We start from the raw sequence: 14,846 nt of genomic DNA, 5'->3' as shown, positions 1-14,846 counted from the left end.
CCACTCCCTGTCGACCCCATCCTTGTCGAGGTCCCTGTGAACCACGCATTCGCTCAATCTTAGGGTCAGCGCTTCATCTACCTTCCTTGACCTTCAGCCACACCCCCCACACCTCGCACTTCCCCTCCCCTGCACTCAGCTCCTGGACACCGCTCTCCTGGGTCTTCCTTCTCCCTCCCTGGCTGGACCTCCCCACTCCTCTCGGGTTCCTACACCCCAGCCTCTAATAGTTGGAGCCCCTAAGTTGGGTGCTCAGCCCCCTTTCCTTAATCAACATTCATTCTCTCTGTCATCTCAATACTTTCAGTTCCAGCTTCTAGATACTGTAGGTATAACTGATCAGTCCCCGACTTTTATCTCCAGTCTGGGATTCAGACTAACTGTGAACTACCTACTCAAAGCCACGTTTGCATATCGCGTAAGACAGCTCGCATTTTAATAGACTTGTGGAAGCATAACTTGCATGTCATAAAATTCACCTATGGTAAGTGTACAATTCAATGACGTTTAGTAAATGTCTAGGTCTGTGTAACCATCACTACGATCCAGGTTCAGGACATTTTCATCACTCCGGAAAGTTCCATGATGCCTATTTGTGGCCACTGCCACCCCCAGCCCTAGACAAACACTGATTTGTTTTAAATATACTCCTGCAAATATGCCTTTTCTGGACATTTCACGTAGACAGAATCGTACAATATGTAGCACTTTGTGTTTGACTCCTTTCCCTTAGCAAAATGTTTTTCAAGATAATCAACGTGGGAGCACATATCCACACTGTGTTCCTTCTTATTGCTAAGTTCCATTCCATCATCTGGATATGTGCACATACATTTTATTTACATTCACCTGGTGATGGATATTTGGATTATTTCCAGTTTGGGGCCATTATGAATCATGCTTCTGTGAACCGGGTCATATGATGAATGTATATATTTAACTGTATAGGAAACTGCTAATCTGTTTCACCAAGTGGCTGTATCATTTAACTTTCCCACCAACAGTTTGTAAGAGTTTCTGTTCCTTCACTGCCTAAAAACAACTGATTTTATCTGTCTTCCATTGTAGCCTTTTAATGCATGTACGGTGCTATTTCATTGTGCTTTTAACTCGTATTTCCCTAGTGATGAATGATATGGGGTATTTTTCAGATGCTTATTAGCCGCTTGTATGTTATCTTAGTAAACTGCCTATTTACTTTTTTACACATTATTAATTGGATGCTTCATCCTACTGAGGAATTGTAAGAGCTCTCTGTACGCTCTGGACACAAGTACTCCATCCGGTCTATAGTTAGCAAGTATTGTCTCCAAGCACATGTCTACCCTTCTCATCTTCTTTGTTTTATAATCGTGTTTGGTTGTTGATGTTGGCTGTGCCGGGGTCTTGTTCTGCGTGGGCTTTTCTCTAGTTGCGTTGGGCGGGGATACTCTCTCGTTGTGGTGTGCAGGCTTCTCACTGCGGCGGCTTCTCATTGCAGAGCACAGGCCCCAGGGTGCACAGGCTTCAGTAGTCGTGGCTCACGGGCTCAGCAGGTGCAGGCCCAGGCTCTCAAGCACAGGCTAATTTGCTCCACGGTATGTGGGATCTTCCCGGACCGGGGATCGAACCCGTGTCTCCTGCCCTGGCAGGCAGATTCTTTACCACTGAGCCACCAGGGAAGCCCCCCTTTTCCAAAACAGAAGTTGTTAATCGTGGTGAAGTCAAACTTATCACTTCTTTTCTAGTGTGGTTTGTATCTAAAAATTCTTTGCCAAACCCAAGGTCATGGACATTTTCTCCTATATTTTCTTTCGGAAGTTTCCTCTTTTCAGCCCTTCCATTTAGTTAGGTCCATGAACTATTTTGAGACAACCCAAATTTTACTCGGCTGAACCTGAGCTTCTGATCTCCTTCTTCCAACCCTGACCTGTTTCTCCTACAAAACTCTTGCAGTTTCAGAAGCTTTACCTCCTATTTCTCTGCTCGGAATTCTCTGAAGCTTGTTAAAGCTGATCATGAGGGTGGGAAAATCCTGGTCATCTCCATCTCACTAGAGAAGACATTTCATCTTTTCTGTTGTTGCTAGTCATTTAGTTGCGCGTCCAACTCTTTGCAGCCCCATGGACTGTAGCCCTCCAGGCTCTTCTGTCCTTGGGATTCTCCAGGCAAGAATACTAGAGTGGGTAGTCTTCCCCTTCTCCAGGGGATCTTCCCAACCCAGGGATCGAACCTGGATCTCCTGCATTGCAAATAGAATCTTTACATCTGAGGCCACCAGGGCAGGTTTGGAGTGGGCTGGTGTGGGTTGCCATGCCCACCTCCAGGGGATCTTCCCAAGCCAGGAGTCGAACCCACGTCCCTCATGTCTCCTGCATTGGCAGGCGGGTTCTTTACCACTCATGACACCTGGGAGGCCCCAGGGAGAAAGATTTCATAGTTGATGCTTGAGCTGAATTCTCTTAAGCCAGCGCTCCCGAGTGGGTTGGGTAGAATGTGTATTCATGCCCTGTCAGAGATGAACTGCCACAAAAACATTTCAAGCTCAGAAGCTTTACCTACTGTTTTCCTTTTAGAAATCTGAGAAGCTTGTTTGAGATGGTCACCCTGGCGTCTCCCACACAGCGCTTGGCCCTCCTGATGCTTCTGTTGCCTTTTCCACTCTGGCCAAGGCAATGTGGAAGGCTCAACCCGAGGCGAAATGGCCGGGTCAGAGTGCATCTATGAGGTTCTTCACCACTTTTCAGAGTCTCACCCAGCCCTGTTGGAAGCCCCGTTGTCCTGCGAAATCACCACGATGATGCTGGAACTCAGGCACAAACGGCGAAGCTGGTGGGGCTGGTCTTGCCCAGACAGATGGTCCCTGTATCTGCTGGCTGATCCTGCTATAGTGAAATATCATAGATGGATGACTTGAACAGCAGACTTTGAGTTCTCACAGTTCAAGAGGCTGGGAGCCCAAATCAGGGTGCTGGGAGTACGTCCAAATCAGGGTGCTGGGAGCACTTCCAAATCGGGATGCTGGGAGCACGTCCAAATCAGGGTGCTGGGAGCACGTCCAAGATTGTGGAGGGAAGACCTTAGAAGCCTGTCCATAGGAACAAGGTCACATCAACTCAGAGGCAGTAGATGAGAAGATTGGAAAATTATTTCAAAGGGCAACACCTTTTTTATTAGAAGGGGGGGTGTGTTTTCTGAGGAGTCAAGTGTCATGGAAGTTGTTTAGAGAAAAATGGACGGTGTTGATCGTTTGACGAAGTCTGTAAAGAGAGAGACGTGGGGTGTAGTAAGTGTGGGTGACAAGAGAAGGTGACACAGAGAAGATCTGGGAGACACTTGCAAACATGAGGCTGATGAGGCTCTGAGGCTCACAGGTCTGCTGGGCGGCCAGGGAAGTGTTGTCGAATCTATTAATACAACCCCTGCTGCCCCTGGTGAAAAACACCCGTTGGCCGAAATATCCCTAGTTCATACCAATGGACATTATGTATATACTTTTAACGGAATGTCTTGAAATCCTCTCGCTGTCCATAAGCTCTTGCACATGCTCAAATCAAATCTTTCAAAATTCGAAGAATTATTTTCATCGCACTCTTTCAGCCTGACATCTCTCCCACCTTCACATCCCTCCACGTGGTTTCCTTTTCATTGACTTACTGCTACAAGGAGCCGGGTACCGAAGGCGCCAGCAGGGTCCTCGCCATCAAGCAGGTCACATTCTGGCTGGGAGAACAACGTCTCACCACCTAGCTGTAGAGGACGGATTTAGAAGTCTCTGTACCTCCAACTGTCTTTCACTAACACAGAGTTTATTTCTAAAAATTGAGAAAGGACTACTTTTTACCCCCTCAACATTTTCCAAGACTTTTTAAACTAATACTTGCTAAAGAAGCCCCTTCAGTTTTGTTATTCAGAGCAGGTGGTTTTTAAATAAAATATCTTGTCTCTTTTAAATAATGTAAAATTATTCTAATGAGCTCCATGTCTGTCATTTTGTTGTTAGCTTAGAGCTAAGTCATGTCCAACTCTTTGTGCAACCCCCATGGACTGTAGCCTACCAGGATCCTCCGTCCGTGGGATTCTCCAGGCAAGACTACTGGAGTGGGTTGCCATTTCCTGCTCCAGAGGATCTTTCTGATCCAAGGATCGCACCTGCATCTCCTGCATTGGGGGGTGGATTCTTCACCACTGAGCCATCAGGGAAGCCCCATGGAGCTCATTAGAATAATTTTATGAATGATATCTTATCTCTTTTAAAGAATAATTCATAAAATTATTCTAACAATCTCCATGTAGGCAGCAGCTATTTTAAGTCAACTTAAAAAACTAGATCTCTTTTAAAAATAAAAGAGGAGGGATAGTAAATAAGCAAGAGTATTTTTTTTTTTTTGTTCAAAGACTGATTCTTTCTGGGAGCAGAAGATGGGGGGTGATCAGCCAGCGAACAGGGGTCCAGTCTAGAAATCCTCTATCCGCCTAGGTGGTCCACTCACACTTAATGACACTTAACCTGTGCACACCCTGTGTGGTTGGGGCCCGCAGAACTGGGGGGAGGAAGAAGGTATTAATGCAATAACCACACAAATACGTGAATTCAAAACGTGACAAATGTGAGACAGGAAAAGCCTTAGGACTCTGACATGGGGACATGATCCACCATGGGTAGATGGCCTTTAAAATGGGAAATGATGACTTGATTTTTAAAGTTGGCTTAAAAAATGCCAAAGGCCTGTTCATGGAACTAAAGGAGATTCTTGTAAAGAACTTGAACCTCAGCCTGCACATGCAAGACGTGACTTTGTGCAAGATGATTATTTCAGGCCTTCCAGCAGGCATGGAGGAAGCCTCAGGCAGGTGGTTGGCACCTGATGAAGTAGGATTTTACATCCTTCTGTCACACGAAAGGACGCACACTTGGCCTCGGCACCGAGTGACCGGCTGCAGAAACAGCCCCCTCTTCCGCACAAGCAGAGGCGAGGGGTCAGCGCGGTGGGCTCTGCCCGGCACGGCTTCCTCGCTCCCCACTGTGCCTGCCACCTGCTGACAGAGCATCTTGCCTTCTCTTCTTCTTTCACTTGTTAGCCTTCCTCCTTTAACAGGGCAGATGGCTGTGGGGCCAGAAAACTCCTCTCTCCACACTCTCTCGCTCAGGAAAGGTTTTTCTCAAATGTCAGCATCACCAGGGTAGACACACTTCCTCGGTCTCCATCTCGGGCGCTGGCCCCCTTCCTGGAGCTCAACATGCAGGACCAGTACACGTCCCATATCCTGCCAGCATCTCAGGCTTGTCCCAGCTCCGATTTACAGAAGTCAACCAATCCCCCTCCTCACCAGTACCTCCCAGGCTGGCATGCCTCCACTTTTTTCTCTCTCAGGAGCCCCAGATCCATACTTAGCTCGGCCAAAACCTCAGACACCTTCTGCTTCTCTAAACTGGGGGTCCTCCAACTTGAGTACATCTTAAAATCACCCAGATGGCAGCTCCACCTACAGGTTCTGATTCGGTGGATCTGTCTGGGGTCTGGCCTGAGTGTTTGCTGGTCCACCAAGCGCCCAGAAGGTGCTGCTACTGGGGGAATTAATGCTTGCCTCCGACTTCCCTTGTGGGTCAGCTGGTAAGGAATCTGCCGGCCATGTAGGAGACCTGGGTTCGATCCCTGGGTTGGGAAGATCTCCTGGAGAAGGGAAAGGCTACCCACTCGAGTATTCTGGCCTGGAGAATTTCATGGACTGTAAAGTCCATGGGGTCGCAAAGAGTTGGACACAACTGAGCGACTTTCACTCCCCATCTTCACTGGGAACCACCGTATCATCTTCTTGCGGCCTCTTTGCAACCATGCCCACTGGCTTCCTCTTTATTATCCCAGCCGGGGTCTCTGCGTCTCCACCCCAACCATCCTGTGCCTGCAGCCCTGGGTGCAGGCCAGAAAATCCTGCTGCTCCTCCTCTGCTCTCCACGTCCTTCAAGGCACCCCACCACATAGAGAATATATTCCAGCTTCCTTCATGTGACATCAGAGGCTCCCCGTGACTTGACCCCAAAGTCCTTCTGCAATCTTTTCTTCTACTTCCTCCCAGTAGAGCCCCCTCTCCTCTAAGTATCATAACATTCTGTTCCCCAAGCCTTTTGTTGTATTCCTACCCCTTTTATAATGGATGGTGTAGAGCATTTGGGGATCAAATCCTAAGCATTGTACCTCCTGAGTACACAATTGTTGTTCCGGTCACCTTTTTCAAGATTTTTTAAAACTATTTATTTTTATTTATTCATTTGGCCTTGTTCGCTCTTAGTTGCAATACACGAGACCTTTCAGTTGCAGCATGTGGGGTCCAGTTCCCTGGAAAGGGGTCAAACCCAGGTCCCCTGCTCTGAGAGCACGGAGTCTTAGCCACTGAACCACAAGGACTTCCCTTACTTGCCAGTTACTCCAGGGTCTTCATCTTCAAGATGCCTGGTGAGTGATCCCTCCTGGCAGGAATGGCATAAAGTTGATGAGAAGATGCAGTCAGTCAACACATTATCACAGAGCCTGGGGCATAACAGCTAAACGACAGTTCATGATATTTAGGTATAGGTTTGTGCTAAGTTGCTTCAGTCGTGTCCAACTCTTTGCAACCCCATGGCCTGTAGCCCACCAGGCTCCTCTGTCCATGGGATTCTCCAGGCAAGAATACTGGAGTGGGTTGCCACGCCCTGCTCCAGGGGATCTGCCCAACCCAGGGATCGAACCCAGGTCTCCTGCGGCTCCTGCATTGCAGGCGGATTTTTTACCGCTGAGCCATCGGGAGTTTATGTACAGGTTTGATACAATAAATGTTGTCTGTTCGATATAGCCCAAGGCTGTGGCTTGAGCCTGTAGAAAACTTTCTCTGATCGAAGCTATCAGCGCTATTGAAAGTCGAACCCCAAAATCTAATCAATAGTCATTCATTCATCCAAGGAGCCTATTGTCAAATCAATAAATTTGAGAGCTTCTTCCCAATGGTAATTGAACTGGTGTGCTTGCGCCTTGAAAAATCAAGTGTGATTTGTTCAATTCTTAGTTAAGTCCATGTGTCAGACCTGGTAGGATCGAGTTTGTCACTATCCGTCTTAAAGAAGCCAAGACACGTCCTTATTACATCAGATGGGGAGGTTGTTCAGCTTTATCCCATGATGGCTTATGTGAAGTTCTAAATTTGCAAAATAAAATGACATTCTCTTGTTATTTTTTAATCTTATCTTCCCTTTGGAAGAAAAAGATGTTGTTTTAAAGTAATTTTCTTATATTGTTTTAGGCTTGCCTCCAATCCCTTCAGCTTCCAGAACAGGCTTTGCAGAATTTTCCATGAGAGAACGCATGAGGGAGAAATTACAGGCTGCAAGGGTGAGAGAAACCGCAGGGATATTTTTCTCGGCGCCAATTAGCTTGCTTCCAGTCTTGTCTAGCTTGATTTGTTTGCTCAAAACGGCATGGATTTGAATACTGCTAAATTTGTTTTTCATACTCTAAAGGTTAATGCAGCATTTAACTAGGAACACAGATGCAAATTACACTTAAGAACAATGTAATGTCCTTTTTCGGGGAAAAAAAAAGAACAATGTAATGTCCTTTTTCTAAGCCATTGTTTTTACCTCTTAAAGAAGCATAACATGAGTATTTTACTGATTGATTTCCTCCCGAGATGGTGACTGAGGTTTTCATAGCATCACTGACATTACTTAGCATTAATTTCTTTTTGACTTTTTAGTCCAAAGCAGAAAGTGCGCTGCTGCAGGAAATCCCCACCCCTCGGCCCAGGCGCTTCCGAAGGCCCACCGAGAAAGAATCAGAGACGGAATTTGGCACAGAGGTGAGAAATGGGCCATCCCTACTTTGTGACCAAAGACAGTGACGCCAAATAGAAAAGTTCCAGCAAAAGTTCTAGAACAGAGCTACACACAGAGGGGCTGTTAAACACTCATTAATAATAATAGCTGGTATTTATAGATGCTACTGGGTGCTGGGCATTTTGCCAAGTCTTTTCCCCGTGTTATCAGAGGCCCTTATGCCAACACTTCTATGAGGTGGGTACCATGATTTCCACTCACATTTGCCATACGAGGTTCAGAGGGCCTGCCAAGCCATCCCCAGGTCACAGAGCACGTATGTGGACCAGTCAGTATTGGATTCCAGCTCTGTCTCATTCCCAGTGTGTCTCATGGGTCAGCGTTGCTGGGTCCATGGATCTTGCTGGGAAACAGAGAAAGAGATAAGAATAGAATCCAATTGTGGGGACTTTGAGCGTTACACCAAGGTGCCCCGATGTTTTTTTCTAAGCCATGGAAAGCCATGGAGAATAGGATCGGGTGGTGGTTTGAATGCACCGGGGTGACTTGTGTGTATCTGAGATGCTGGTGAGGCATCTCACTGTGTTCCTCTAAAGATACACAGAGAGGAAGGGACCCGGCCTGGAGACACAGATTTAGGAAGTGTTTCTACTGTGGTGAGTTTTGAAGTTTTGAGGGTGTGAATGACGATGGTCCTACACTTGGAGAAAAGCTGACAATAAAGGCCAACGAGGCAAAGAGGAAGCCGGTTAAAGTCAGAAAGCTGTATCAGCAATGTGGCTGAAGGACCAACACATCTAGGGTGGAAGAAGGAGCAGAAAGAACAACAGGGCACATGGCTCAGTGATGTGTTTGCAAGTCTAATCCAGTGGTGTGTTGATGATGATGGTTTTGGTTGTTTTTAAAGTCTAAGCATTAGGGATATTTCTGGAGCACAGTCACAGATTTCTTAGATGATGCCTTTTCTTTTTCTATGGTGAGATGTTACAGATTTTCATTTACCTATATTCATCCCCAACAAGCCAAAGATTGCGTGATTACAGGGAAGGTTGCAGTCTTGTTCATGGGTTTTCATAACATTCAGTCGGTCCCCAAAAATGGCTTTATGACAACTGGCTGCTCCGTTCTACAGAGGACACATTTTTTTTTCTTTATTTCCAATTTATTTTCTTCCATGAGAGCCATAATTGTAAGAGCCATAGTTCTAAAGTTTTGGAAAATAAAGAAAAAGTACCAAGACTTTCCTGGTGAGCCAGTGGTTAAAACTTCATCTTCCAATGCAGAGGGTGAGTGTTTGATCCCTGGTCGGGGAGCTAAGATCCCACATGCCTCTTGGTCCAAAAAAACCCAAAACATAAAAACAGAAACAATATTGTAATAAATTCAGTAAATTCAATAAAGACTTTAAAATAGTTCACATCAAAAAATTATTATTTTAAAGGAGAAAGTCCCTAAAACCCCATCATTATGACACAAGCACTTTGGTTGTTTTGGTGGGTGTGTGAGTAAGCGATAGGAGGGTGTGGTCGCCCATGTCTGGGTTGTCTGCACCTTCTTGATGGATAATCCTTTCACACAATCACGGTAGTTCTCGCTTGTCCAATAGGCCATGAATGCGATATCCAAATCAAGCTGGAAGTTTTAGAAGTGAAAATATACTCCCTTGGCTCACAGAGGCGTTTATTTTTCTTTGTGAGCAGGAACTTGACCTTTTGTCTAACAGAGTGCATATCCCCTGAGAGCCATTCTCTGACAGTGAGGCAAGCACCACCTGCCTTGTCCGCAGACCTGGTCTCAGGTTTCCAATGGAACGTATCACTCACAAGCACACTTATTCACGTACATAGCTTAGCCCAGAAGAAGAATATAAAAAGCAGTCGATGTTGGTCCTGCGGGGCATAGAGCACATGAAAATGCCAGGTGCTGGACCTCAGCTGCCCAGCACTAAGTTCTGGCAGTCTCACTCACTAGCTGCATGATCTTGGATGCATAACTTATTCATTCTCTGAGTGGAAAATATAACCCCCTTCCCCATTTCCCACCTCTTTTTTTTTTTCCTTTTTTTTTTGCTGCGTTGGGTCTTATTTGAAGCATGGAGGATCTTTTGCTGCAGCACGTGGACTCTCTAGTAGTAACGTGCAGGCTGAGTTGCTCCACAGCAAGTGGGATCTTCATTCCCTGACCAAGGATCGAACCTGCGTCCTCTGCGTTGCAAAGCAGATTCGTAACCATTGAACCACCAGGGAAGTCCCCTCACCTCTTTAAAAAAGGGATACAACCCAGAACCTGATCCTTGGTATTGTTTTGGGGATTAAAGCAGTGCGTATATGTCACAGGGTTTCACACAGTGCCTGGTTCATGGGAAGCCCTCTCTCCATAATTAGTAGCTAGTGTCAGAGGCTGTAGGGTCAGAGCAAAAAGAAGAAGCCGCTTGAGAATACTTGGGTCAAGAATCTAAATCCATCAGCACAAACCTATGCTAAACTCTTGTTTCCATTTTGCTTTATCCTCAGCAGATTTGTGATAAGAGAACAAAGCCAAATACTCATCTCCAAGAACATGTCAACAAAGAGGTGGGAATAACACAGAACGTTTGACTCCTTGGTCTGCACTAGGCTTGACCAAAATGTCTCTGTTCTGTGGCCCTGGTTCGTCGTCCCGGGTGCCCCAGGTTCTGACCCCTGGACACACTCTACCTGTTGCCAGCATCTCTAGGAGGCTCCTTCCTGCTGGGTGTCCAATGGGCTCTGAACACACAGCCGTGACAGTCACGGCCCATGCTTAAGGACCCCCAGTGGGGATGACAGACAGGTGATCAGACAATGGGAGTGCAGGGTGGTTAAGATCCACGGTGGGTGCCTTGAGGAAGCCTTCGAAGGGGCACTTCTCTTGGAGTCAGGTTATGTAAACTATGAGGTGTCTTGGCTTAGGCAATGATTTCTTGCCTAAGGTATTGGTTTCTTATCAGTGACTCAGAAACACAAATGGCAAAAGTGTAAATCAATACACTGGACTTCATCAGAATTAAACACATTTCCATTTCAAAGGAAACCAAGAAGAAAGTGAAACAACTACAAACACACAGAATGGGAGAACTTATTTGCAAGTCACATATCCTGATTAGTATCATGCCTGATACTGAGAGCATATGAAAAGTCAGAGCTATCTGAAAGACTTTCCAGATTAGGATGTCTTTAGGGAATTAAAAATATTGACCAGTAGTTAGAAGAGAGGTCAGGGCTGGAGCTGTTATATTTTGTAATTATGCTTTGGTAAAAGTAATGAGACTTGAGATTGTCTAGCTCAAGCTTGAAAAGGGTCATAGACCTTTGAAAAGGGTCATAACCTTCTTAGAGGTTACAACAAATTGAAGGATGAGAAAGAATTCCTAGCTGGACACAAGCACACATCATCATAGGCATTCACTTGAAATTGAATATTATTACTTTAAGCTTTTATGAAGATATTATAGATGATAGTTCTTTAAAATTTAATTCTGCAGACAATCATTTAAAATATATTTAATGGTTTTTCTTATGCTAATATAATTGACTTTTAAATATGTTGAGATTTTGATAAAAATTAAATTACCACCATTTTGATCAAGTCCATACATATCATAGTAAGTCTGTCAATCTTATCATTTTAAAAGATACCAAAGAAATTATTGTCCAAACCTACTGTCCTTTCTGTCAAGTAAATACAGAAAGAGATGGAAAGAAACAGAAAGAATAGAATACTGATCTCCACCTACACATGTTTGCCAAGTGGAATTTTACCTACTTATTTTATTTTTTAAACTGCTAATGTTAGACTTTCTGCCTAGTCATCTTCTGTTTTATTATCAATCTTTGAAAGTGAAAGTGAAGTCACTCAATCATGTCTGACTCTTTGCGACCCAGTGGACCATAGCCCACCAGGCTCCCCCAGGCATGGGATTCTCCAGGCAAGAATACTGGAGTGGGTTGCCATTTCCTTCTCCAGGGGATCTTCCTGACCCAGGGATGGAACCCAGGTGTCCTGCACTGCAGGTAGATGCTTTAACCTCTGAGCCACCAGGGGAGGCTTGCCTACACAGAGCTAAGCCTCTCGTCTCTCTGATCGGCTGACTCCTTGGCTTATTTATGTTTTCAAACATAAATCAGTCTCTGTCTTGGGCTCTAGGAGGTAGGAGATTCTGAGGCAGACAGGAGCAGAATGGCATCTTTAATAGTGGGCGAGAAAGGTGTAGCCTTGTTTTATGAGAAAGACTGAACTTAGCAGACCCTTGGAAAGCCTTCCTGACCTTTCCCTGGTGGCTCAGTGGTAAAGAATCTGCCTGCCAAGCCGGAAATATGGGTTCGATCCCTGAGTCGAGAAGATTCCCCTGGAGAAGGAAATGGCAACGCACTCCAGTATTCTTGCCTGGGAAATCCCATGGACAGAGGAGTCTGGTGGACTACGGTCCAGGCAGTCACAAAAGAGTTGGACACAACTTAGTGACTAAACCACCACCACCAATTTTTAAACGTGTTTATCCTTACATTACATAATACTCAGCTGCTTCTTTCCTTGTCTTCAAAACAGCCACTTAAAATTCTGGAATTTACCAAGACAAATATTAACCCTGCACTGCACTGTGAAATTTATTCATTAGCACTGCTTCAACTTTTGTATAATTGAATGCTAGTAGCTAACTATTTGGGCCTCCCTGGTGGCTCAGCTGGTAAAGAATCTGCCTGTAATGCAGGAGACCCCACTTTGATTCCTGGGTCGAGACAACGCCCCGGAGAAGGAATAGGCTACCCACTCCAGGACGCATGGGCTTCCCTGGTGGCTCAGACGGTAAAGAATCCACCTGCAATTCAGGATACCTGGGTTCGATCCCTGGGTTGGGAAGATACCCTGGAGGAGGGCATAGCAACTCAGTCCAGTATTTTTGCCTGGAGCACCCCATGGACAGAGGAGCCTGGTGGGCTACAGTCCAAGGGTTGCAGAGAGTCAGACACAACTGAAGCAACTTAATACGCACACACAGTTATCTATTTAACCTACTACTGCAAAATGAGAAAATGGAGGAAAAGCACTGAATCTCACATAAATTGGAATTGTATGTGTTCTCTTGATATCATGATAGATTGCACCCAACTGATGCCCTCATTTTTCTTCTGCCCATTGCTGGACATTCAGCTGCACTTATGTGGAATTTCACAGCGCCTTTAGCTTGCTGCTCCAAATATTTCTAGCTTTCATCACAGAATGTCTCTGGATAAATGCCTGAGGGGACCCACTCGGCCATTCTGAGATTCACACAAAACTGGAAGGGCAGGGCCTGGGGCAACCCTCATCCACTTGGACTTATTGACAATCAGACGTGGTTGACGCTCTTCATCATAGACTGTTTGGAGACGATCCTCTGTGAGCTGGATAATTTATTGATCTTTAGGGTGAAATAGCATTTCCATTTGGGGGTTTATTGATTATAAAATTTTGTATTCATCTAGTCATGAAAGAGACAGAGCTGAGGAAGAAAACAATCAACCACTTTACCATTCAAATATGTTTGTAAACATTTCATTCCCTAGAAATGGTGAGACGCATCAATGGTCAGAAGATAAGCCTTTTGAGGGTTAACGCTTGTTTTTTTTAAACATCCTCAGTTTCTTGATTTAAACAATGTATCTGTTATTTTTTTTCCACTTGTATAGCTGGATAGAGAGATACAAAGGACTCAACAAGAAAATGACTCCCAAGGTTATTCAAGAGTAAAGTTCCACGATTCTGTACGAAAAATCAAGTCTAAACCCCCGGTGAGAAATCCTGTCTTTTAAAATCATGCTAGCTTTAAATTATGCAGGCTTTAAATCGTGTATTTTATTGATTTGTTTCTGTGTTTTGAAAATGTTCAATGAGAGATAACTATACACATAAGCTGACTCCTACTGCATGAAATATGCAAGAAAAAAAATATGAGTAATGATTTCTACTTTCAAATCCTAGAATCTTATGGAGAGCTTAGAAAACTGCCTATGGTGGAGAAAGAAAAATGCCTGGAAGGGCAGGAAATGTTCTTGATAAACTGATTTGTTCAGCTGTGAAGTTGTTACCAGCTTTTATTATGGGAAAAAGGGAGATACTAATTCAAGAATTAAAACAAACGAGAAATGGTATTTTTTCAAAGTTTAACAAACTCTGTATTGTTCATAATTAAATGTATCTCAGCACTGGCCTATAAATCAGTTTTTGGCATTTTAATCATCTTTTCTAAAGCTTTTAACTGCTGTAAATAATACATTTTTGTGTTTGTAGGAAGGTAAATAATTGCTGATTTATATTTTTTAAAAAGTAACTCATTAAAGTTACTTAACTAAGGAGGCCTGTGGTATCTGTTAAAGTTCATTACCATCAACAGGTAATGTGTTTAGGAAGCCTAGAATGCTCTTAGCATCCAGCCAGCTGTCAGTGAACTGTGCAGAGCTTATCTCAGCCCAGATAATCTGAAATTCTACTGCTTGCTTCCTCTCTGTAGGTTCTACCTGGCTTCCCTTCTGCTGAGGAAGCGTATAACTTCTTTACTTTCAACTTTGATCCCGAACCAGAGGAGTCAGAGGAAAAACCAAAAGCCAAACATAGACATGGAGCTAACCAAGAGGAAAAGGAAGGAGAAGAGGAAGAGCCGTCTGTGCAGGAAGGAGTAAGCAAAACAGTATTTAGTATAAAAATAGTGACGAGGAGAGGGAAGATGTTAACCGTGATGGTGATCGTGTTGGCGGTGATGATGGTGATGAGGGTGGTGGTGATGATGGCAGAGATGATGATGACGGTAGTGATAGTGGTGATGATGGTGGTGATGGTGGTGGTGAGATGATGATGGTGGTGGTGATGCTTGTAATAGTGCTGACGACGGTGGTGATGGTGGTGATGATGATGATGGCAGTGATGATGGTGGTGGTGAGATGATGATGATGGCAGTGATGGTGGTGGTGATGGTGGTGATGATGATGATGGCAGTGATGATGGTGGTGGTGAGATGATGATGATGGCAATAGTGATGATGGTAGTGATGGCGGTGATGATG

General features: G+C 44.7%; 1 protein-coding gene across 4 annotated transcripts in view; it reads left to right on the top strand.

The window, feature by feature from the left end:
- CC2D2A (coiled-coil and C2 domain containing 2A) overlaps positions 1–14,846 on the top strand; it is a 124,027-nt gene that overhangs the window by 23,220 nt on the left and 85,961 nt on the right. For 3 of the 4 annotated variants that reach the window (XM_065914094.1, XM_065914092.1, XM_065914095.1), the window contains 4 exons: positions 7,258–7,346; positions 7,711–7,812; positions 13,477–13,578; positions 14,298–14,462. In XM_065914094.1, coding sequence (XP_065770166.1) covers positions 7,258–7,346; positions 7,711–7,812; positions 13,477–13,578; positions 14,298–14,462 — 458 coding nt within the window. Of the gene's footprint in view, positions 1–5,705; positions 6,435–7,257; positions 7,347–7,710; positions 7,813–13,476; positions 13,579–14,297; positions 14,463–14,846 lie in introns of those variants that run through there. The other variant, XM_065914096.1, reaches the window with a different exon arrangement.

This window comes from Muntiacus reevesi, chromosome 22 (genome assembly GCF_963930625.1).
Source record: "Muntiacus reevesi chromosome 22, mMunRee1.1, whole genome shotgun sequence".
NCBI lineage: Eukaryota > Metazoa > Chordata > Mammalia > Artiodactyla > Cervidae > Muntiacus > Muntiacus reevesi.
Note: the sequence above shows the minus strand (reverse complement) of the source record. Positions and strands in the feature narration are given on the sequence as shown.